Raw genomic sequence first — 24,574 nt, 5'->3', positions numbered from 1 at the left:
ATATGCAAAGGGAACAAGGGAAGGGCAGAGAATATCCTGTACCTGTGCAGATGACTGAAACCTTGGAGTGCCAAAAGGGCAAAATTCCACGTTATCACAATATCATACTTACCTAGACTTGCTCAGGTTTCAATACATGTAAAATGCATACCTTACACGGTATGCCTTAATGGTCTAAGAATGGGCCTGTAAAATCCATACGTAAGACCTATGTATAGGCCAGGAAATACTGGATAACCGTGGACTGAAATCATGGCATTCGTTACATGTTTACGTTTTCTCTTTCAGACCGTGTGGATCGGTTACAGTGATCGAGACGAGGAAGGTATATTTGTCGGAGTAGATGGCTCTGTCCCGGCATTTACAGACTGGTGGCCAAATCAGCCAAACAATTATAAAGATGGTCAGGACTGCGGGTGCATCTGGAAGCCAGCAAATGATTACCAAAGCAAGTGGAATGATTCGAAATGCGGACATACATTCGGCTTTATTTGTAAGATCACCTTGTAGAAACACCGAATTAATTTGGAAATTAACGATATACTTCTCACCACAGCCTCTCTTCTTCTTCCTTGTCTTGCTGTTATTGTTCGTGTTATAATAAATTATGGAAAATATCAAAGAGTCTCTACAGCACTGACCCCAAATGTTGAAAACCGTGCCCTGTAATATCTCATATAATAATTTACAACATTACATTCATTGAGTAGCATTTTAAGTTGTCAATTAACTATATAAGAAAACAATTATATTAAAACAATATTTCATTCCAAAATTGTTTGTTTCAGCACCTCCTCCTCTCAACGCCCGCATTGAAAGCCGTTTTAACATTTAATTTGTACGTTATTTCATCTATCTGAAATTCTAATTAAGATATCTGAAATTGAATGGAAGGTATCTGAAACTCCAATTCAGATGTATAATATAGAATTTCAGATTTCTTGAAATTTTCACATAAATGAAATTCTGTGGTGCTTTGAAATAAGTGAATTGATTTCAGTTATACTCCGTAATAAATGTTAAAACGGTGTTCCATACGTCCGAAACTTGAAATTGTACGTTTGAAGACTAAGTATCATTGGTTAAAAGTTGCGTTATCATCTGAAAGTTTCTCTCGATTTATAAATGACGACCACGATGTATCTAACGCCCATGGGCGTCGTGGGCGTCATGGGCGTCATGGCATAAGGGCGTCATGGCGTAAGGGCGTCATGGCGTCATTGGCGTCATGGGCGTAATCCCGTAACATTTTAGAAGCGGGAAGCGAGTGTACAGTATATTACTATGAGATAGATAGAGGAATCTCACTGCAGCTTGGTAGCTTCCTGCTATACAGTTAATTGTATGCTTATGCTTTTTATTTTAAATACATTGCTTATATGAAACTGAAACATTTCGTTAGACTCAACCTAAACAAGTAATGAAATATTATCATCTATGTATATCTGTCAACCTATGGAAAATATTTCTCCATTTTGAATAGAAGTGCACCTCTTTGGATATACGAGAATTTCCAAACAATGTTACACTTGATTGTAAGTGTATATCTTGGTCTATATTGATTTGGAGACCTGACAACCCTGTCTCTCACTAAAATATGGAAATTTAAAATCTCCCCCCCCCCCTCCCCAAGTCTGAGGGAGAAATTAGGGAGGACTCGATATAATCCAACTTAAACAAGAAAGCGATCTAACAAGTATCAGAGAAACATTGTTTACACGTAAAACTCTGCAATGTAATAGGTTACATAAACACTAATTGTCGTAATGACGTTAGCGCTGCACAATGACATTAGCATCTTATACATATAGTTCCCATAAAACCAAGTGGAACATCTACCCGTTCTTGCAGCAAGTAAAAGCATACAAAGGATTCATTTATGATCACAATTACGGTAAAGAAAAATGGTGCAACTCAAATTTTGCCGGAAGAGTAGCAAATAAAATCGTGTGATTTCCTAAATAAATCGGACGGTTCATGTAAATCAGGACAGATGGCAAATTTCCATTTGCCTTGAGAAAACACCGGGTAAAACAACCTTTGCACAAGCCAAGCTTACCTCGGATTCATGAATTTCACATTTGGTTCCACTGTGGTTAATAAAGTTGTTTTCGGGACGAGGTGAAATGTGAATCCCGGACTTGTGGCGCTATAAGGTATGTTCCACATGGCAAACAGAAAGGGAAACAGTTTTGTTACTACCCTACCCCTGTGGCTTCAGGAATACCATGTACAAGAGACGTACAAGCTACCCCCCCATCCCCACAGACTCGATCGAGTTCATACATTCTTTTCGGTTGTTGCGCACCATTCTCTTTTAGTGGACGTTGGGAGATGAGAGGGAACAGTCATGCAGCAGGGAGGAATGTACGCCAAATATTACTATTTTCGGGCCTAACGACACTTTGCAGTATCAATAAGATGTCTTTTGATCGTCGCCCATCATCTGTCTGTTGAATTTACATCATTCGATCGTCAAATTCTTCAGCCCCCACCCACCCATTATATACCCGTGAATACTTTAAACTAATCAGAAAACATACCACAGTGTGATCTTCCTCACAATCTATAAATGCCCCTAGATAACAGATATTACATATTACCAGCTGCATGGCGTTAATTGGTTAGACTACGAACACCGTGACGTATTAGCAACCATTTGTCATCAAAGCCACAAGAACAATGGGAAACCATTTACCGCAAATAAAATATGCGCAGTCAAAGTATCTCGTCAAAAATATTTGAATATATTGCATAATCAACCAACTGTCCAACTATAACAAAACTTTTCATTTGCCTCGAAAATATGAAATTCAAAGTCAAACTTATAATTAGGCACATTGTTAAATCAATAACAAATGAAAAGATAAGAAACAAGTAAGCAATTAAGAAGTACGCTTAGAAAATTCTTATTAATTAGAGAAAAATAAACCAATCTCTCTCTGGAAAATCAGTACAATAAAATTGTACCTAGGCACAATGAAGTAGATATATCCAGCGTACACACGCACGCACGCGTTGATAAGTTATAGGCTGGATCCAGAAGCGAAGATGAACCTCGACTCTGCTGAGTCTGCTCAGCGTTGCGAATGAGTCTCCCTACATAAAAAGAAGGAAAATGCTACGGCTGGTATATTTTCCTCCCTTTTCTACATACTCTTACAGTAGAGGCCGGTGCAGTAAAGGGCCGGTCACACTACAGCGATATCGGATCGGAAACTGATCCGATATAAAATCGCTCCTATAAATCGAATCGGGGAACAGGTCACACTACAACGATATTTAAACGGAGTGCATATTCTAGTTAGCAACATGTATGCGCCCGTATGTCTGAACTTCAATGCAACTCAGTTAATTAAGTGAGAAACATGGCAGACCACGAAATGGACGAAGATATGCTCTTCTATCAATTATGGAAGAGGAACCGTGAGAGATGTCCCCGATTGTGGGTACATGAAATAGATGAAAAGCATGAGGAGCTCGGCGGGTACCACACTCTGGTAAGAGAACTTTCTAGTTACGAAGATAAGTTCTACAATTACTTTAAAATGAACGAGGACCAGTTTAACCACATTGTTGACCGAGTACAAGATGACCTCATAAGACAAGTGCCGCAGCTCAGAAAACTAATTTCTGCTCATCAAAGATTGGCGATTTGTCTCAGGTAAGCAAACGTTGATATTGCAGTAATGAAGTCTACCTATAAACGGCAACACTTGCCGCTTTGAAATTGACTATCTTCGCCGTAGCGCAATCTTTTCAAGCGACATCAGGGAAGGAAGTAGGTCTTAAAAGACGGGAGATTGAACAGGGCAACAAAGAGGGCTGGAGATCTTGGAATTCGGAGTCTACGCCTTAACCGGGTGAATTGGCAGGCCTCCTTAAAAATAAATGTGATACACCATTGTAAAAAGCTAATCTGGCACTGTGCAAGACCTTGCTAGCGTCCAAGTAAAACCAGAATGCCAAAATGCATAGTGGTTTCGATGATCTAACATTCACCTATTTTCTGCATGAATCTGACGTAATATTTACTGATGGAGTACAACATACTTGATATTAGTAATACAGTGAAAAGCAGTGCGATGTGACAAACAATAATATCACAATGACACAGGCTGTCCTGAAATGACCATTGACCTCAACAACAAGCTTCTTGTACTTAATGTGATATATATATATATATATATCAACATACTAAATATGACATCAGTCCTTGTTGAAATATTGTGTAAAACATGGTTTCACTGCCGTTCAAGTCTCCATAGTACAGATCTACAACATTAATGCTTTCTATGAATTACAGATTAGGCACTTAGGCAGATACATGGTGTTTCGTAATTGCACATTGAAAAATTATATTTCTGTGCAGTATGAAAAAATCATGGCAGCGGTAACAGCAAACTTGTCTCAAAACTCCTTTAATTGTTGTATTTTTGGCGAATTATGACTGATGGCATGTGGAAATGCCTTAAGAAATAATGTAGGAGATGTTTGACCACGTTAAATGTAATGGCATTCGACATGAAGTATTTTATCCTTCACGTTTTTGTGTTATCGAACCCAATTTTACCTTACTCAGATGGGGATGACCAATGTTTATGTCTATACCGGGGCGGCTAGTACTATACTCTACTGTGTAGGGGTTGCCTGTGCATAACCAGTAGTGATGTTTAATAACTTTTTTTAATTGGTTGAGAATATAACATATGGTTATCAGAGAAAACAAAGCCAGAATATCCTAAAGAAACTTTAGGATATTCGACCATAAACTGGTTTCCAAATGTGCTAAGAAAAAAATTGGCTAAAGTTGGCCCCAAGGGGCTTCCCATCGTCACACCATCAATTGCCAAATTGATGGTGTGATGATGGGAAGCCCCTTGGGGCCAACTTTAGCCAATTTTTTCTTAGCACATTTAGAAAACCAGTTTATGGTCGAATGCCATGAGTTTTTGCCAGCTCTTTATCTAAGATATGTGGATGACATTTTCTGTGTTTGTGATTCAATGGAGCTTGTGCATAGATTTCTTGCCTTTCTCAACCAACTACATCCAAATCTAAAATTTACTTGTGAAATTGGACCAAGCCAGTTATCATTTTTGGACACCAATATCTGTCTACCGACTGAAAGTGATGCAACACATATTTCTACAGTCTACCGTAAGCCCACTAATACAAATGTCATTCTAAACTTCAATGCCATTTGCCCTTGGGCATGGAAGACAGGACTAATATATTGCTTTCTTAATCGTGCTTTCGTTGTTTGTAGCAATTGGTCTCTATTCCATGAAGAATTATCCAAATTAAAGAAGATTTTCTCTGATAATGGCTATTCTAATAAGATTTTCGATGATTGTGTCAACAAATTCCTTTTTAACAAGCTTGGTCCAAAAGAGGCTAATCAGGATAAAGAGGATGATGATACAAGATACATTATATGTATTCCACTCAATGGACACCCATCACTGATTTTCAAAAAGTCTCCAAGTAATCATCTTAAGCGCATCAATAAGACGTGATTTGTTGTATTCAAAACTTTCAGAGTTGGCAATTATTTTTCCCTGAAGGATATGACTCCTATGGCACTCAGAGCTAATATCATTTATTCATTCGAAGGTTCCTGTGACAGGAATCAGGCTTACATTGGTAAGACCAAGAGGCATTTAGCTGTGAGAGTCAAGAAGCATCTTTCTGGGAAATCTGCCATCTTTGAACATATAAACCAGTGCAGAGATTGAAAGACCGAAAGCAGCATAAACAATTTTCATGTGGATGACATTTTCTGTGTGTTTAATTCTTTGGATCATGTTCACAGTTTCCTTGGTTTTCTTAACCAATTACATCCAAATTTGAAATTTACCCATGAAATTGGACCGAATCAGCTTGCTTTTCTTGACACAGAGGTTTGTTTAACCTCTGAAACTAACTCATCATACAGTTCAATGGTCTATCGTAAGCCAACTAGTACAAATGTAATTCTGAATTTCCATGCCACGTGTCCATGGGTTTGGAAGATCGGCTTAATTAATTGTTTCCTTAATAGGGCATTTGTTGTGTGCAGCAATTGGTCCTTATTCCATACAGAGGTCTCCAAATTAAAAGAGATTTTATACCATAACGGTTATCCCAGCAGGAATTTGGGAGAGTGTGTAAACAAATTCCTCAATAAGAAACTTAGTTCTGAAGTGGATAATCAGGATAAGGATGATGACAGTAAGTACATGATTACCATTCCATTCATAGGTCACCCTTCACTAAATTTCAAGAGATCCTTAACTAAACATTTTAGAGGCATTAACAAGAAGTGTATCATAGTTTTCAAAACGTTTAAAGTCGTTAATTACTTTTCTTTGAAAGATAAGACCCCCATGACCCTTAAAGCCAATGTCATCTATTCATTTGAAGGTTCCTGTGATAAGAACCAAACTTACATCGGTAAGACTAAAAGACATCTGGCTACAAGGGTCAAGGAGAACTTATCTGACAAATCTGCAATCTATGAGCATATCACTCACTGTATAGAATGCCGAACAGCTAACATCACCAAATTTAGTGTCATAGACAGCGGCTATACAGACTTTGAAATTAAAATTAAGGAGGCACTGTACATCAAGAAACTCAAACCCGTTTTAAACAATCAACTATTTCAACATGGATCGTCATATATACTCAACTTATTTTAGAACCTCCTATATCTTTGAACATGGATAGTCAACATTAATACTACAACTTTCGTATGCACTATACATAAGTGACTATATTGTTATCTATTTCCTGACGAGGAAGATGGGAAATCTTCGAAAACGTTTGAATATACACTACTATGACTTTCATCAACTGATTCGTTTTATTTTGCTCGTTTATATGGTTCTACAAATGTAAAACTCTTCCTAAACTTTAATTTTCATGTTATATCAACTGGCAACTCTGGCAACTCAGACTTTGAGATTACAATCAAGGAAGCTCTCTACATCAAAAACTGAAACCAGTTTTAAATAGTCAGCTATTACAACATGGATCCTCCTACCTACTCAATGTATTTTAAACTTTGCTACATTTATCAACATGTTATCACGAAATGGCTAAAGACTTATGGAACTATATATTTTTAAAGCCTTACTCTACCTGAGGAGGAAGATGAGATATCTTCGAAAACGTTCGAACAAACATGACGCTTTTAAATATTATTGTTTTATGTTGCTCATTTATTTGGTTCTGTAAATGTACAACTCTTCCTAAACTTTTGTACCCCTAGTGATCCGAAACGGACTTTGACCGCCACTCTAAACAATCGGCTGCTTCTAATCAATGTGTTGCTCCTTCACACTATATATGAGATTGGTACAAGCTTTTCTTCTTGAGATATCATGTTTACAGGGCTTCACTATTTGACACATTGTGACCCCAAATGACATATGACCTCCACCAAAACTAATTGGCTTTTACTCCTAAATGTGGTTCTCCTACACACGAAATATGAGATTGTCCAAGCTTCAAGCAAGGCGTCGCACGCAAACACACAACATAAACATGGTCTTGCAATAAAACAAATAACTGTGATACTTTCAATAAATTCATTTTACCATCTTTGATAACTTTCCAGACTTATTTCTTCTTACTATTGTTCGTCGGGGCTGTTGATAATCATCAGGAACTGTATCTCCATATCATTAGATACAGATAAAGGATCCGTTTCATCTTAAAGTTTCTAGTTGTTTCTGTGAATATTGATTATTCTCTCCTCGTCAGTTGCCCTTAATATTCGATTCAGTGTGGTGTAGGCTCTGGATATTCGTTTCTTTGATGTAAGTTTTCGCGGTTGACTTCATTCTGGCATCTGTTGGAAATAACATTGATAAAGTCACAAACGTTGATCCAGTTCTATTTAGTTTTGAAGCACATTTAGAGTGCTCAAACAAACTGTTCTACAGCAAACAAATCCCTTTTTTCTGATCTTTTCCTTTCTTCTTTCCTTTTCAGAGTTCCCTGTAATGTCTAGTAATATTAAAGTAAGAAACACTGAGATATACTCACCAGACCATAACAAAGCATCTTTCCTGACCGATATGTAGCTACAAGTAGCTTCTCTCCCTCCGCTGTCATCAATGTTGTCGTACACCGTGCTGTATCTTCTGTCCGTTTAGTTGTCAACAACTGCTGACCATCTTGACTGTACTGTGTGATGATACATTTTCCAGTAAAATGCGTTGTTTGTGACCATAAGATGTATACAAAGCCTGCCCTGTCTTAACATATACTTAAAGGATACCAAGTCGGTCCGTCAATATCTGGTTTCGGAAACTCGTATAGTAACTCTGCTTCTGTTTTAGATGTATCTATGGTTGTAGCGCATGCACATCCACTCTCTGAATCGCATATCAGCAAAACGCCTTCATGATAAAAGATATCTCTTGACCGTTTTATAACCTCTGGCAGCTTCAGAGCTCGAATGAAATTCAATTCTTCATCAAATATGAATAGCGATCCAATAGATGTACGTACAATGATATGGCCACGAATAGTATCAGTAGTTATAGAACTTGCATACTTCAAAACCACCGTTTTGATGTCATCAAAGAGGGACGTGATGCTATTTTGAGTAAAGGACCCATCGTGAATATTATAAACACCAACCTGATTGTATCCACAAACCGAAGCTATCTTATCACGTGATAAAGCAGCACAGTATCGAAAGGGTTGAAGAGAGCTCCTTTGACTGTATCTATATTGTTTTGACGAATCTGACGTCCTTGTCTGTTTATGACTGTAATAAATGAATGGTCTTGTGATAACCTCCCAGAGACGATGATGTAACCAGATCCGGTACTTGTTATACCAGTTAAACAAAACCAATTACCTTTGATCACATCAACATTAACAACAGATTCTACATTATCCGATATATGTACCTTATCAATACACAATATTGGTAATTCATCCATTGTTATATCAGATAAAGATTAAATTTCTGTAAAATCTTTCATTATATCCTCAACCAGAGGTTCACTCGCTGCTCTTATATCAGGAATAAACTGTGCGTCTCTCCAATGGTTATGTGTTTCAAGGACACTCGAAGATATCGTCGACAAATTTTCAAACTTATTGACCCATTGATTACAACGATCTGATAAGTTTTATGTTTCTCTAAGCTTGCGTTGCTGTTGTTCGTCTATTGTTTTATTTCTCCCATTCATTACCGCATCAAGTCGGTTCATTGTTTCGTCAATCTTTAATTCTCTGTTTTCTATTTCATTTTGTTTGGTGTCCTCTTTCTCTTTTGATTCCCTAATTTTGGTTTTAATCATTCTGTCGTACTCGTCTTTTATTTCTCTAATTTTCTCTTCCATTTCTGTTTCTAATTCTTTTATTTTGTTTCGAGTACTCTCTTCAAGAACTGTTTTGAATCTGGTGAATTCTCTCTTTTCTTTCTCTTTCTCATTCTGTAACTTCCTGGTCTGATCTTTGTACTGCTTTTTCCATTTTGCTTTAGTTTCAGCGACAATGGACAGAACGTTGTTATTCATTCTGTTGATTTTATCAGCATAGTTGAATACAGTATCTTTACGTTTAACAAGTTCTTCCAATATCTCCTTCAAGTGTTCCCTTTCGTCGTTCGCCACTTTCCTGACATCACGAAGTTCATGACCTTTGTGTTCATCATACGTACATGTCTCACAAACGGGGAGGTTTCCGCATGTACAACAACACAACTTAGCCTTGTGTTCCGGGTGAATATGGCACCTAGGAGCTTCCATCAATGATGCAAGTTTTTCTTGTGTGAGACTATTCCCCTCAAGATCATTCAGAGCTAATAAGTGTTTCTGATGTTTGACAAATATCTTCTTGGTCAAATGAAATTGATAACACTGAACACAAAGATATCCTTTACATATAAAACAGTACGCTGTAACCTTTTAACTTCTCTTCACAGCCAATACATTCTCTCTCTTCTTTGTTTTCAAATGTTTTCTGTAGCTGAATAAACTGCAGCATACTTTTCATATGGAAGTCAGTCTTGAATCCATCGATTCTATTGTTTGGTATTTTACAGACATCTTTACAAAGAGGACAGTCAAATGTCCCAGCCTGTCCTTCTAGTAAAGGTTCCAGACATTGTTTACATAACCTATGCAGACATGGTAATAGTTTCCGTTCTTTCAACAGATCCAAACAAATTGAACATTCGAAGAATGTATCTGCGATGTCTTTCCAAGGCGATGGGCAGGCCATTTTTGTCTCGAAATTTAAGCTGTAAAAAGAAATTGATTAAGATCAGTGTTTATGAATATATTAATATCTGGAGTAACAAATTAAGAGTAAAGAAAATTAAGTATACAAAGACCTTTTACGAACTGAATTCAAACCTTGTTCTTTGTAACCTACGGTATGACCGGTATTTCTTGCCCCATATAAACACAGAAGTCGAGATATTGGTGCAACTCGATCATTGGCATGATAGAACTGTTCGTGCGTAGGTGATGACAAATACGACCTCATAGACGTTTATAGTGCTGGAACGATACCACTAACAGCGCAGCATGCCTTTAGTGCACTTTACCATGATACAAGAACCAGTTGTCTGTTATGACAATACATGATGATTTGAAGTTCACTCAAACAGCAAATAACTCCAGAGTTTAGTGAATTCGGTATCATGGCAATGATCTCGGTATCTGTTCTGTTGGGACTTTTTTAGTCCTAGTAAACTATTAATATCTATCCTAGTAAACTATTAATATATATATATATATATATATATATATATATATATATGTATATATATATATTATATATATATATATATATAAATATAAATACATATATATATATATATATATATATATATATATATATTTATGAGAGAACGCAAACGTTGAGTCTCTACATGACTATTTAATCGTTCCCAACAGGGGAACTTATAAGTGACAAGTAATTCGTTTTACTTGAACAAAATTCAAGTATTCACACGTAAAGAATAAAGCATGTACTTATGATACCAAATGTGTGCATGTTGTAGACATCTATATAACAAGGTGATTTTATTTTTGCGTGACACCTGGATGTTGAATAGATAAGTCTTTCTTAGTTTATGTCTAGTCACTTGTCAGATGTGACGCTAGTTACAATAAATTTTTTACTGGCATATCAAGTCAGGGACCAAACAGAATCACACTAAGAGATTTATAGGTGTGACTCCGGCCATTGACCCCGTCGGGGCTTCGCCCTTGGACCCCATGAGGGGCCCAAGGTGGGCCCCTGCACCCAACCCGATACAGTATTTGCGCCAACACGCTCATCCCTTCAGTTTCATCCATGACAAAAAATCCTTTGAAAGGCTATAGCAATGTTGTATAATTCACTTTTGATGTAAATTAACAAAATATTCAAATTTGCTTAAAATTTCAAATCTAGTTTGAAGTGATGTTGTGAATATTTCGAATATAGGCTATAGCATTGTGGTACTATTCATTTTTCTAAAGATATAGCCTTCGGTTCTATTCATTTTCGATGTAAATTAACAAAATAATCCAATTCGAGAAAACTACAAATGTAGGTATCAAGTGATGTTGTAAATACTTCCATGGATAACGTATTGTCATAACATAGGTTACTCCTTACAACAAGCTATTTTTATTAGAAAGATCAGACCATACCTTTATCTCTCAGTTTCAATGTTTGTAGACTCCGTTGTAGTCGTTTAGAAGTCAGAGATAAACGTCTCGAAGCCTTATTTGTAATCCGGAACAATTTCGTGAAACTTTATGTTTCAAATGAACTCTTTTTGTGATTTTATTCATTTTTGATAAAAAATATTAACATTTTCAAATTAGTTTAAAAAAAAAAATCTAGGGTAAAGTGATGTTTTTAATACATCCACGAGTAAGTTATTTTCATGACATTTGGTCTTCCTTAAAACAAGGTTCCATTAATACAACGATCAGATCTGACTTTTTCTCTCAGTTTTGAAGTATTTTATTCTCTCCCGTAGATGTTTAGAAGTTAGAGATAATGAACGTCGGGAAGCTCTATTTGAAAACGGAACAATTTGGTAAAACTGAATATTTTGCCTCAAATTAACAGATTTGATAGGCTATATATAGCCTTTTGGTTTATTGATTTCGATGTAAATTAACAAATTAAAAAATAGCAATAAAAATAACAAATCTAGGGTAAAGTGATGTTGCAAATACATCCATGTTAGAATGTTAGACTTGACCGTAGCCGTTTAGATGAAGTGATAAACGTCTGTATTACTTATTTTATATACGGAACAAAATCATGAAACGTTATTTTTTGCTTCGAATAAATGTTGTTTCTATTACTACAATACTTCTAGGAAATAGTGATGTTTTAAATTAATAATAATATTTTAAACACAAAGGTTCCTTATGAAAAAGTTATATTATTTTTATAATGTTGATTATTATTATCATAAACAAAAGTCCTTACTGTTTCTCTCACTTGGAAGGATTTTAGACTCCATCTTAGCCTTTTAGTATCTAACGTTTCGATACAGCGTTGATTTAAAAACAGAACATAGGTTTCTTCTTAAAAATAAGCGATATTACAATGACGTATATTTTCACTAATTTTTTATCTTTCAATGATGTTAAAATCCACCTTAGTTGGAAATTTAGAACAAAACTATGAAATTTCATAACTATTACTTCATTAGGATAATGACATAGCATTCTAACTATTGTACTCATTGATGGAACATTACAGCCGCTTAGGGTTTCAACAGCACAAGTTCAGAATCAAAACGTTGTTGAGAAAAACAACAACAATACCATTGCGTAAGAAGCAGGATATTCTAATTTATTAATAATGAGATCAAATAAATTTCAAACGGATGCGTTGTTGTAGCTTCCTGTTATTTCTATGGCTTAGAAAAGTAGTTAAATGTTGTAGTCCTTGTATCTGCGTCGTATTATTACCTGTTTGAGGTACAAAGTATTCTGTGTTTTTGAACAACTGCCCGGGAGTCGTCCGCTGTTGTCCATCACTATGGCTACTTAATCGACGGCCCGATACCTACCTAACTACATCCTATTTTAGATATCCCAGCCGTTTCCCTTCTACTTATGAATGGTGCACTTATATATCAGACATGAGTAATTTCAACAGCTTATACCAGTCAACATTATGGGTGAGTTAATGTACGTAGTAAATTAACCCTCACGGGAAAATGATGGTGAGGAACTAACATTTGTTTTACTTCTAACACCAACATATTTGAACCGACCATAACTTTAAAATCTTTAGAATACGTAGGAACGCTATGATTGCAGCTGAAAGTTGCGCAATTCTTTTCACCGGTGATTTCTTTTAGCGTTTTATGCGTATTAGTATAACCGGCTCTGGCTATTACAATAACACTATGGCATGATAAACACAGGTCAGTCTACTGTACGGCGCTATACACATCTCCACCAAAAACAATGGGGGTATTGTACTCAATGTTATGAATCCACACACCAAATATTAGAGATATCCACGATTTCCATCGTTAGATATCATGTAAAGGGTTTTTCAGAGTTTGACCTCTGGTGACCTATAGGAGATTTGACCTCAGAAGCAACAGGATTCTTGTACACAATATGGCAAATCCATATACCATGTATAAAAAGTATCCATGATTTCTACCATGAGAAATTATGTTTTGAATGTTTTCAGGCCTCGACAATTTTTTTTTTTAATGTACTCACTATTTGGCGACCGTGACTAAATATCTACTCGCCAAATTCCACTCGCCACAAGGCCTATGATTGTTGTTAAAGTCTCTAAAGTACAGATCTGCAACATCAATACTTTCTATGAACGAAGGTTAGGCAGTTAGGCAGATGCATGGTGCTACGTAATTGCGCATTGGAAAGTCATGTTTCTTTGCAGTACTGAAATTTAAACTTTTTCCACCAAAAGTAAGTGTTGAACAAAATAAACCATGTCGCACAATCATAAATAAGCAGCTAGGCCTACTGTAATGTCTTAAACAATTAAAAGTAAAACGTTTGTAAAAACACTTACTAAGATAGCTTGGCTTCTGTTACATTATGTCTCCAATCATAGGCGTAGGAGCCCAATTTGTTGGGGGGCTGGGGGCTGTAACGACTTGCCCGAAAAATATAACCGAAATTTTGCGCGAGTACACCATGTTAATGTGCATATCATATAGGCATGCATTGGTCATTAACATCGCTTGCCAATAACATACAATCATTTGCCGTGTTATTACCCTTCCTATTGGTTATAATAATTGGGGAAGTCGTTACAATTATGATGATAATAATAATATCAGTTTAAACATTGAAAAACACATTGAAAATTATTTTTCATTCAGTAGGTGCCCGAAAAATTCTCAGCATATTGCCCGAATTTTCAAAAACATTTTTGGTTGGGGGGGGGGCTGCAGACCCACAGCCCCCCGCCTCCTACGCCTGTGTCTCCTATATTACTAGGTAAATACTGTATACAGTAGCTACTAGCTAGGTGTACGTGAGAGCCTATACAGTATCTTACTGCTACTTTGAACCGCTACTCGATTAGCGTGACTTCGTACATTTTCCCCTTTATTTATCTTGTCTCTCAGCTGCAGATTGATGCGCGAAAAGTATCGCTATTACTCTATTACACTGCCTTAATCTAAAGCAAGCTTTTACGCAATGAAAATATGAGGTTATAAGAGCATGTCTTCCAAAAATCCTTGCAGCAACAACAGCAAACTTGTCTCAAACTCCTTAAATTGTTCTATACTTTGCGAATTATGACTGATAGCCAGTAGGAAAATGTCTTAAAGGAAATAATGAAGGAGATGTTTTGCCATATTAAGTATATTGGTATTCTGACTGGTATTCTTCACGTTGTTGTGTTAACGAACCCTATTCTACCAAACCGTTGCTGGCATAGACAACATAAAATTGCTCACAGGCCTAGCCAGGTTTGTTCAAGTTAAATGAATTAAACAAGGGGCAAGGGGTTAACGATCACCCACAGTATTCAAACAATTACTAAGCAATTAAAATAAGTATGAAAATATGAAATAATATACACAAAGCTCAACTTGACATGGGTAGACCCTCTTACCTAATACATGTACAAGTACACAACGATAATCAGTAAGGGTGACACAACAATAGTGATATAGTATAAGCACAATTATATCTAAATGCAAAGTTGCACTAATAACTAACTGTTTTTGTGAAGTTAAAAGGGAAGGGGTGGGTATACACCGATATCCTCTGCATCAGTGCTTCGGTGCAACCTGCGCAACATATAAAGTACATTGTATTAACCTTCGTAATATTAAGTATTTGCCAGAACTTCTCAAGCTTTAATGTTATAATGATGTAGTATTTTAAGTTATACACTTGCGTGTGCTTTCACTTAATCGTCGAAACCTGTGCAGCATATATTATTCAGTAAATTGATTTATTATTCAAATAGAATCAGTGGCGGAGATTTCTTGTCAGAAGTGGGGGGGGGGGGAGGGGGGTTGCAGGCCATTGATGAAATAAAAAGTCATAACTGCTGGCTCACTATCTAAGTGGAGCGCCACCATAAGTTGGCGCGAAGTGCACAAGAATTTTTTGGCAAATATTGCCTCCCAGATTGCAGTAAATGGCACTGCCCAGGCCTTGAAAAGCTGCATTTAACCAGGGGCGTATGCAGGATTTTCTAACCCGGGGGGGGGGGCGCGTATCTAAGCGGAGCGCCACCATTGGTTGGCGCGCAGCGTACAAGCAAATTTGTGGTTTTGGTACCCCCAGATCACCGGAAATGGCACTTCTCGGGCTTGAAACTGACCAACCATATGTACCCTTTTGCCTGAGAACCAAGTTTTTTCCAAATACTTTTTTTTCTCATCTATAACTTCGTCACCAGTCACACATCATGTTCGACTTCATCACATATCCTGTGGATCATTGCTTTTGTAGGTGATTCTTCATCGCGGCCCACAATATCCGTCAGCCCCACTGTTCAGAATTTGAAAATTCACAATTCTAGTTAATAAATTCACTTCAAAACATACCCATAATGTTGCACAAAGTATCATCTATGGACAACCGATATAGAAAAACCTCCTTCAAACCCTAACAGACGGGTCAAAATTGCACCAGTATGATGAAGTATGATGAAGAATGTTGGTTAGGGAATTTTTGAAAATTCAGACGGCTACTAAAAAATTTCGTTGAAGGATATAAAAATATACCAGATATTTACGAAACCGAACACTACAGTTTTGAGCATGGGCGCAGATCAGTCTTGGATAATGGTGGGGACGCGTGTCTGTTCTATGACACTATCTAAGCGGAGCGCGACCATGGGTTCGCGCGTAGCGTACGATTTTTTTGGGCAAATATACCTCCCAGTTCGCCGGAAATAACACTTCCCAGACCTAATGATGCTCCTAAACCTCCTTAAGTTTTAGATCTCATGGCTTAGAAATTTAGTTTGGAGAAATACATGGGCGTCTGCAGAAAGAAAATCAGGGACAAATAATCCAAGTAGACTTATGTATATACGATGGGTCTGGGGTCCTCTCCCAGAAAACAAATATAGACTGCCGCAAATGCGATTTCCGTCCTATATTTAACAACTGTGGATAAAATACAATAAAATGAGAACTGCTGCATGTCATTTGCACAATGCTGGATCAAACTGCGCCAAAGTTCAATACAGGGGAACTTGAAATGCAGCTATTGGTCAAGATAAATTGGTGGGGCCACGGTATATCATGTCCCCACTACTGAAAAAGTTGGTGGGGACGCGTCCCGCTGTCCTCACCAGGATCTGCGCCCATGGTTTGGAGGCTGTTTATCGTGGAACGCCATTTTCATGCTCAATGATATGATGTGATATCTGCTGTTTGCTTTACAAATTCGAATAATTTTGTCACTGTTCCTCTTTCTCTTCCCGTTTTCTTGCCGTATTTTCTACTCCATCCTTTTCTCTCTTTCTTCTTTTTCTTTTCCTTCCTTCACCTCGTTGAAGTTGGCAAGTGTATACAGTTCCAAAGCTATTCAACAGCAACAAAACGTTATTTTGTGTATGTCTGTTGTGGGGTGAAGTTAGCGCTATGAGCTACAAGTTCCAATGCGCAAGGTGGGGTAAAGGGGCTAGAAATAATGTGTGGGTCAATTCTAACTCGGTTTTCGGTCGTTAATTGTTGATGTAGCCTACCAGGTAAAAGGTTGAAATGACTTTAACAATTTCAAATTGAATAATTTGATTTATTACGCCATTTGGAGCACATAACATAGGCTATAACAGAACATTACTGGCAAAAACTAGCGGGGTTGATTGTGTGGGCCAACCCCCCTCTTCAAAAAGTGGTGGGTTAAAACCCCCCCAACCCCCCTGTTTCTCCGCCACTGAATAGAATAATAAAATAAACCTTTTCAATTATTACTTATATATGTTCCGATTTTAATTACCCACAATTTAGTATAATTAAAACCAATTCGTTAACTTAGAATGTCACATAATTTTAGCATTATGTTTTACAATATTTGTTTTAAATTGAACATCTGTTCTTAAGTTATCGCTCAAAATATTGTAAACAGCAAATGAGAGAGAGAGAGAGAGACAGAGAGAGCGATGTGTGGAGAGAGCAATTTTAAAACATGCCTGTGATTCTGGGAAAACATGTGTTGAAAGTACGGATCCATTAGTATCAGTCCCACCCAGCCGCACACTTTCTGCCAATCAAATCGTCCAGACATAAAGTAATCAAAGAGCAATCTTTGATTTCACCAATCAGAAGCCGTCATTGTATAATTAAGTATTTCTAGGTAAACAATATTTGCATGATTTATATTTGAATTTTTAATTTTTTTTTGCTCCTTTTGTAACAACAAGAAACGAATAAAAAGCCGTGTTTACGAGTACACCTGAGCACAACAAGAATTCGACAGAATTGAATACCGTTTTGAGATCGTGCTTCCAGCAGAACTGTGTTTGACATCATGAAGGCTTTCGGCATCACAGCTTTAGTTTTGCTGTCATCAAGCATCTACTTGGCAAAAGCTTCTTGCTCATCGCTAAAGTGTCCTTCCGGATGGACATCATTTGGTACCAACTGTTACAGGTATAGTGAATAACAATAATTGTAAAGTACGTTAATGTTATACTCGTTTGTATATTCTATTGTTAATTAAACAAAATATGTGCCCAATTAACACCTAACAGCACATCAGTTTACATTACAAACAGCATTGTTTGGTCATGTTGCACTATCATACACAACCGGATTGGAATTAATCCATCTAGTAAGACAATCACATGATAATCAATAAACGATAAATTAAGGAATACTCGACAGGTTTTGATTAATCACATGATATTGGGGCTTAATTAATGCCATTCCAATTGAATGGAGGTCTGGCTGTTGTAAAGTTAATTTTTCTAATCCATCTTCTACATTGTTTGAAAGGTGTATTCATTCTTATTTAGCCTCTCAATTCTGTTACCCACTCTCTCTCAAAAAATCTCTATGCCGCCTACCGCCATTCACAAGTGGCAAAATACTTTTGTCGACATTACCGAGCACGACTGGCGTCGCATTTTTAGTATTCCTTGGAGCACTCTTTCTGAGGCCAAGCTTCAATTCTTTCAGTTTAGATTTCTGCACAGGATTTTAGGTACTAATAAACAACTTTTGTTTTTGATGGGGAAGTCAGAATCTCCACTGTGCTCTTTTTGCAAAATTGACGAGGAATCAATCGAGCACCTTTTCTGGGACTGCTACGTGACGGCAAATTTTATCCTTAATGCCGAAACGCGTTTCTTAAACGAGCAATTCTTTTTCTCCAAACAAGATATCTTTTTTGGTTTTGGCAACGTTTACTGTCACCCTTACAACTTCTTAATTATCCACTTGAAGTATTATATTTTCGTATGCAAGACAAGTAACACCGAGCCAAATATCGATGATTTCTTTTACAAATTTAAATTTGCTTTGAGCGTTGAAAGTTTAAATTATTTTAACGAAAGCAGCCACGGAATAATAAAGTGAATTTCCCGGCGCTTAGAAATGCCTTTTCATATTGTCCAAACCCAAACCTGTTTACGTAGAAGTTTCTTATTTAGCTGTGTGTAGTGCAAATGGTTTCTTTTGCTGTCTACTTACATCATGCGATATTAACTGCAGTTGCTTGAATATGTAACAGACCATACCATTTTTGTTTTTGCAATGTATAATTTTATTGTTTACCATGTTAAGTGATCGTAAATACATATGGAGGAGGAAGAAGAAAAAAGACAATCACATGATAATTAATAAACGATTAATTAAGGAATACTCGACAGGTTTTGATTAATCACATTCAAATGCAAATTAGAAATTTCGACAATTCTAGTTTCTCTTTCTTATTTTAAATGAAAATTGATAGTCATGCTAACGAAGTGTTTTGTTAAAGTACTTTATTGCCAAATTCTGCCAATTTAATATCAGTCCAAGCCATGCCGCTATGTAACTTGAAACTACGACGTTATCACGTTAATTTAAGTCATGTTTGCATTATTAGCTCAATTAAAACTTAAAATTAAAACCCCGCCCTGTTTAATAACTCTATCACCGTAGTGGTTATAAAGTATCCTATCTTAATTATTTGTAAAAGGTTTTTCAATGACCCGTTACGGACATGGAAGCACGCGGAGAATTTTTGCCAAACGTTTAGTACCTGCGGAGTAAAAGGACACCTGACAACGATTGAGTCGAGCGATGAAAATGATTTCGTGAATAACTTTTGGAAGACCATGAGACCTGATAAACCTGCCTCAGAACCACAGGTGAGTAACATTTACAAGGGAGACGAAACCGGGACAGGGACACGTCTCTCTCAGTTTTGTGAAAAACTTGAAATTATCAAAAAGTATCGTAAATTAGAAGTACCCCTTTTGATAATGAAAATTACCCCGTTATCAGTTTTGTAATGAAATCTTGCCATTTTGTTATTTCCAAAGTGCCTTTTGTTGAAAAATAGGGGAAAAATTACCGAAAACATTCAAATACTGAAAATTGTGATATAGAATGCACAGAGGTTTTTGACGGAATTTACTTTTTAAATGCACATGTGATTTACTCCTCTCCCCAACCCCTTCAGTCCAAGTCATGTAGTCCCCTCGACCCAACTAAAGCCCACTTTATCGTTTAGATGATACTCTGGGACTGCAAATAGCTCGTATCAAAAGTTACGACGAAATGTTCTCGTATACCCTCACGTGATACAAAGCAATACTCTACTAAAATTTATCTCTATTTCTAAATTTTGTTGCTAGATCTGTTTCAATTTTTCATCTCAACTTATCTCCCATGGGTACAGCTACTTCTCGCCTGTCCATGCAAGCTTTTCTTTCTAAAAATTCTAAAGAAGTGGATTTACGTTTAGACCCACGGCCAATGAAGACCTTCACCACTCAGTATTAATGCTCAGAATGCACGAAAACTAGTTTGGAGTATGGCTTTGATGTAAGAGAATTACCCTTATATAATTTGATTGAGCTTAAAAAACCTTAGCTTAATTTTCCCGACGTCTAGAAAAATATCGCGAACCACCGAAACTTTTCGTGACCCACTTTTGCGTCGCGTCCCCATAGTTTGTGGACAGTCATCCTAGTGAACATAATCCCCTTTTTGTAAGTCGGGTACCGTCATATTTTGTTTTTAGTTCAATCAGATGGGTTTGTCAACAGAGTCCTCTGATACCGATATGTTCGTTAACAAATGGGAAGGCTTTTATCTTGTAAGTCTATGATGTCACAGTCCCAGTAAGGATATGATCTAAAATCGTCCAATATATTATTGTTTTCTTCTCATATTTTTAAGGTAAAATATTCATAGTATTGACAATTACACCAATGCCATCATTAGTTCATGCTAAGAGTAAGACCTTCTTTGTCTTAGATTCAGCAATTTGTTAAACTCGCCTCTATTACAGGTACGAACATAATAAATAGCAAAAATCATTAAAAACAAAACAGGTTGAAGCACATGTGATTCGTTGGTGTCATAGTTAGACTTGGTGAAGTCTCAGTAACCTTTCCTTGTGTAAAAAAAAAAAACTAGTATTGTGTTGTAAATAGCCTAGCTAATTGAATTTTCATGCAATTTGATTATACATATATCTGATCAACTATGCACTATTTACTGAAGACGAAGAAACCACACTGTTCAACTTTTACTGAGATACATGCGAACTTACATCTCATCAAAAAGCTGAGATATCTTACTTTGTTTAGGAGATATGCCTATCAGGGTTTTCAAGTCGTGTCATGAGCCGCCATTTTGTCAACTTGTGATATCATAGTGCCACTAGGGGGTGAAACCTGTCACTTGGTCTTTGTTTTTCCTTTCATATTTTCAACGTGAACATAAACAGTGTTGATAATAAAAGACCAAGAGCAGCAACACTTCAATAGCTCAGCTAAGCTTCTATTTGAGAAATTTTGAAAAAAAAAAGGTTTGGATTGACAATATTTCTGAGCCTTTTATCCATTTGTTTATGCGAAAATATAAGACATAGGTGGGATAACGGCGTCATTTACTTTTGAACCTTCTCGTCTCCTTTTTTCCTTGTCTATGCTCCTTCTTAGCAGACATCGTTTGTTACAATGTTATAAAGTTCTAAACATTTGTTTCGAAAAAGAAACAAAAATAAAGATCAACGTAATTTTTATTGAGATAAACAATGATAAAAAGTTTCAAATGAATTTGAAAGGTCAAAACCTATGATTACCGCTAAGTTGTGTTCTTGAATACTTAAAATCCACAGCTGCCTTTGTAATATTTTTAAATCATAATGCAGAACTGTATTGAGGTTTGAATGGATGACTTTATAATAACTTTTGTTTAGATGAGTTCTGCAGAAACCTTTGACCTTTTCCTTCACAAAAATTGATACATTTATAATCAAAATGACACCTTCTAATGTTAGCAGAAAACTTGTCAAGGTTACATTTCCTCAGCTATGGTGGTCACAGCGTTTTCACATATGAGCAAGTTGACGTCAAATGACTGTCAGAAATGAATTTCCGCTCATTGCGTCGCTAACATATCCTGAAACCCGGTTACTATTTCCCGAAATTGGCTGATTTCAACGGTTATTAGCTCTAACTACTGTAGGGTGTATACGAACCGATCCTTGTTAGTCTCCGTAAAAATCCAGATATTGTCGTATTCCTAGAAACTTCCTTCAAAGTGGAAACATTTTCACGATTGAATTGTGCTGATTCAAACTTACTCACGAAAATGTCACCCATACAATAATATAACGACCTGCAACTTGCTTACAAACGTACAACAGAGAAACGTTAAAACTTCAAGCATAATAGGCCTGATGATGTCATACTTACCTACTTGCTGAGGTGTCAATACATGTAAAATGCATACCCTATACGTTATGCCTAAATGCTCTAAGAACGGGCCTGTAAATCCCTCCGGAAGACCTATGTATAGGTTAGAAAAAACTGAATAACCTATGGACTGAAATCTTGGCATTCGTTGCATATTTATGCAATTTTTCTTTTTCAGCGCGTGTGGATCGGTTACAGTGATCAGACTCGAGAAGGAACATTTCGTGACGTAAATGGATTTATTCTGAGATTCACAAACTGGTGGGAAAATGAGCCAAACAATGCAGGAGGTAAACAGGATTGTGTAGCCATCTGGAAGAACAGTAGAGGTGACATTGGCAAGTGGGATGATTTCCAATGTCACTTTAAGTACGGTTTTATTTGTAAGATCGCCTTGTAGAAACACCGAATTAGCCTGGACTTAAACGATATACTTCTCACGACAGCCTCTATTCTTCTTCCTTGTCTTGTTGTTATTGTTCGTGTTATAATAAATGATGGAAAATATCCAACAGTCTCTAAAACACTGACCCCAAATGTTGAAAACCGTGCCCTGTAATATCTTATAGTATAATTTACAACATTACATTCATTGCGTAGCGTTTTAGGTTGTCAATTAACTATATAAGAAAACAATTATATTTAACCAATATTTCATTCCGAAATTGATTATTTCATCACCTCCTCCTTTCACGGCCCGCATGGAAGCCGTTTTAACATTTTATTTCTAAAATTGTGCGTTATTTCATATATCTGAAATTCTAATTAAGATATCTGAAATTGAATTTAAGGTATCTGAAATTCTAATTCAGATGTATAATATAGAATTTCAGATATCTTGAAATTTTCACATAAATGAAATTCTGTGGTATTTTGAGATAACTGATATTGATTTCAGTTATACTCAGTAATAAATGTTAAAACGGTGTTCCATACGTTTGAAACTTGAAATTGTACGTTTGAAGACTAAGTATCATTGGTTAAAAGTTGCGTTATCATCTGAAAGTTTCTCTCGATTTATAAATGACGACCACGATGTATCTAACGTTTTAACATTTTAGAAGCGGGAAGCGAGTCTACAGTATATTACTATGAGATAGATAGAGGAATCTCACTGCAGCTTGGTAGCTTCCTGCTATACAGTTAATTGTTGCTTATGCTTTTTATTTTAAATACATTGATTATATAAACCTGAACGATTTCGTAAGACTCAATCTAAAGAAGTAATGAAATATTATCATCTATGTATAACTGTCAACCTATGGAAAATATTTCTCCATTTTGAATAAAAGTGCACCTCTTTGGATATACGAGAATTTCCAAACAATGTTACACTTGATTTTAAGTGTATATCTTGGTCTATATTGATTTGGAGACCTGACAACCCTGTCTCTCACAAAATATGGAAATTTATAACCCACCCCCCCTCCCCAAGTCTGAGGGAGAAATTAGGGAGAACTCGACATAATCCAACTTAAACAAGAAAGCGATCTAACAAGTATCAGAGAAACATTTTCATTGTTTACACGTCAAACTATGCAATGTTATAGGTTACATAAACACTAATTGTCGTAATGACGTTTAGCGCTGTACAATGACATCAGCATCTTATACATATATTTCCCCAAAACCAAGTGGAACATCTACCCGTTTTCCTGAAGCAAGTAAAAACATACACAGGATTCATTTTCGATCACAATTACGATACAGAAAAATAGTGCAAAATCAAAGTTTTCCGGAAGAGTAGCAAATAAACTCGTGAGATTTCCTCAATAAATCGGAAGGTTCATGTATATAGGACAGATGGCAAATTTCCATTTGCCTTGAGAAAACACCGGGTAAAACGACCTTTGCACAAGCCAAGAAACATCATGAACAAGTGCTAAGCTTGCCTCGGATTCATGAATTTCACATTTGGTCCCAATGTGGTTAATAAAGTTGTTTTCGGGACAATGGGAAATGTGAAATCCGGACTTGTGGAGCCTTAACGTATGTTCCACATGGCAAACAGAGCGACTGAGCGGGAAACAATTTTTGTTACTACCTACCCCTGTGGCTTCAGGAATACAATGGACAAGAAACGAACAAGCTACCCCCTTCCCCGCAGACTCGATCGAGTTTATACATTCTTTTCGGTTGTTGCGCACCATTCTCTTTTAGTGGACGTTTAGAGATGAGAGGGAGCAGCCATGCAGCAGGGAGGAATATACATAAAGTATCG

General features: G+C 36.6%; 1 protein-coding gene and 1 long non-coding RNA gene across 2 annotated transcripts in view; one reads left to right on the top strand and one right to left on the bottom strand.

Annotated features, from left to right (window-relative positions):
• Positions 1-6,206: 6,206 nt before the first annotated feature.
• The window catches only part of LOC139967257 (uncharacterized), a 33,950-nt gene continuing 15,582 nt past the window's right edge, over positions 6,207-24,574 (bottom strand). The window contains exons 2-3 of the long non-coding RNA XR_011792931.1: positions 8,035-10,249; positions 6,207-7,837 (exon numbers count right to left, since the gene is read on the bottom strand). This is a non-coding gene — a long non-coding RNA (uncharacterized lncRNA). The remainder of the gene's footprint in view (positions 7,838-8,034; positions 10,250-24,574) is intronic.
• On the top strand, positions 12,935-23,394 carry LOC139967248 (echinoidin-like). The gene is made up of 4 exons (XM_071970852.1): positions 12,935-13,150; positions 17,860-18,088; positions 19,620-19,791; positions 22,532-23,394. The coding sequence occupies exons 2-4, from the start codon at positions 17,967-17,969 to the stop codon at positions 22,751-22,753; spliced, it is 516 nt and encodes a 171-aa protein (XP_071826953.1). The 5' UTR covers positions 12,935-13,150; positions 17,860-17,966; the 3' UTR covers positions 22,754-23,394.

Source organism: Apostichopus japonicus, chromosome 1 (genome assembly GCF_037975245.1).
Source record: "Apostichopus japonicus isolate 1M-3 chromosome 1, ASM3797524v1, whole genome shotgun sequence".
Classification (NCBI taxonomy): domain Eukaryota; kingdom Metazoa; phylum Echinodermata; class Holothuroidea; order Aspidochirotida; family Stichopodidae; genus Apostichopus; species Apostichopus japonicus.
This window is presented reverse-complemented; position numbering and strand designations above follow the sequence as displayed.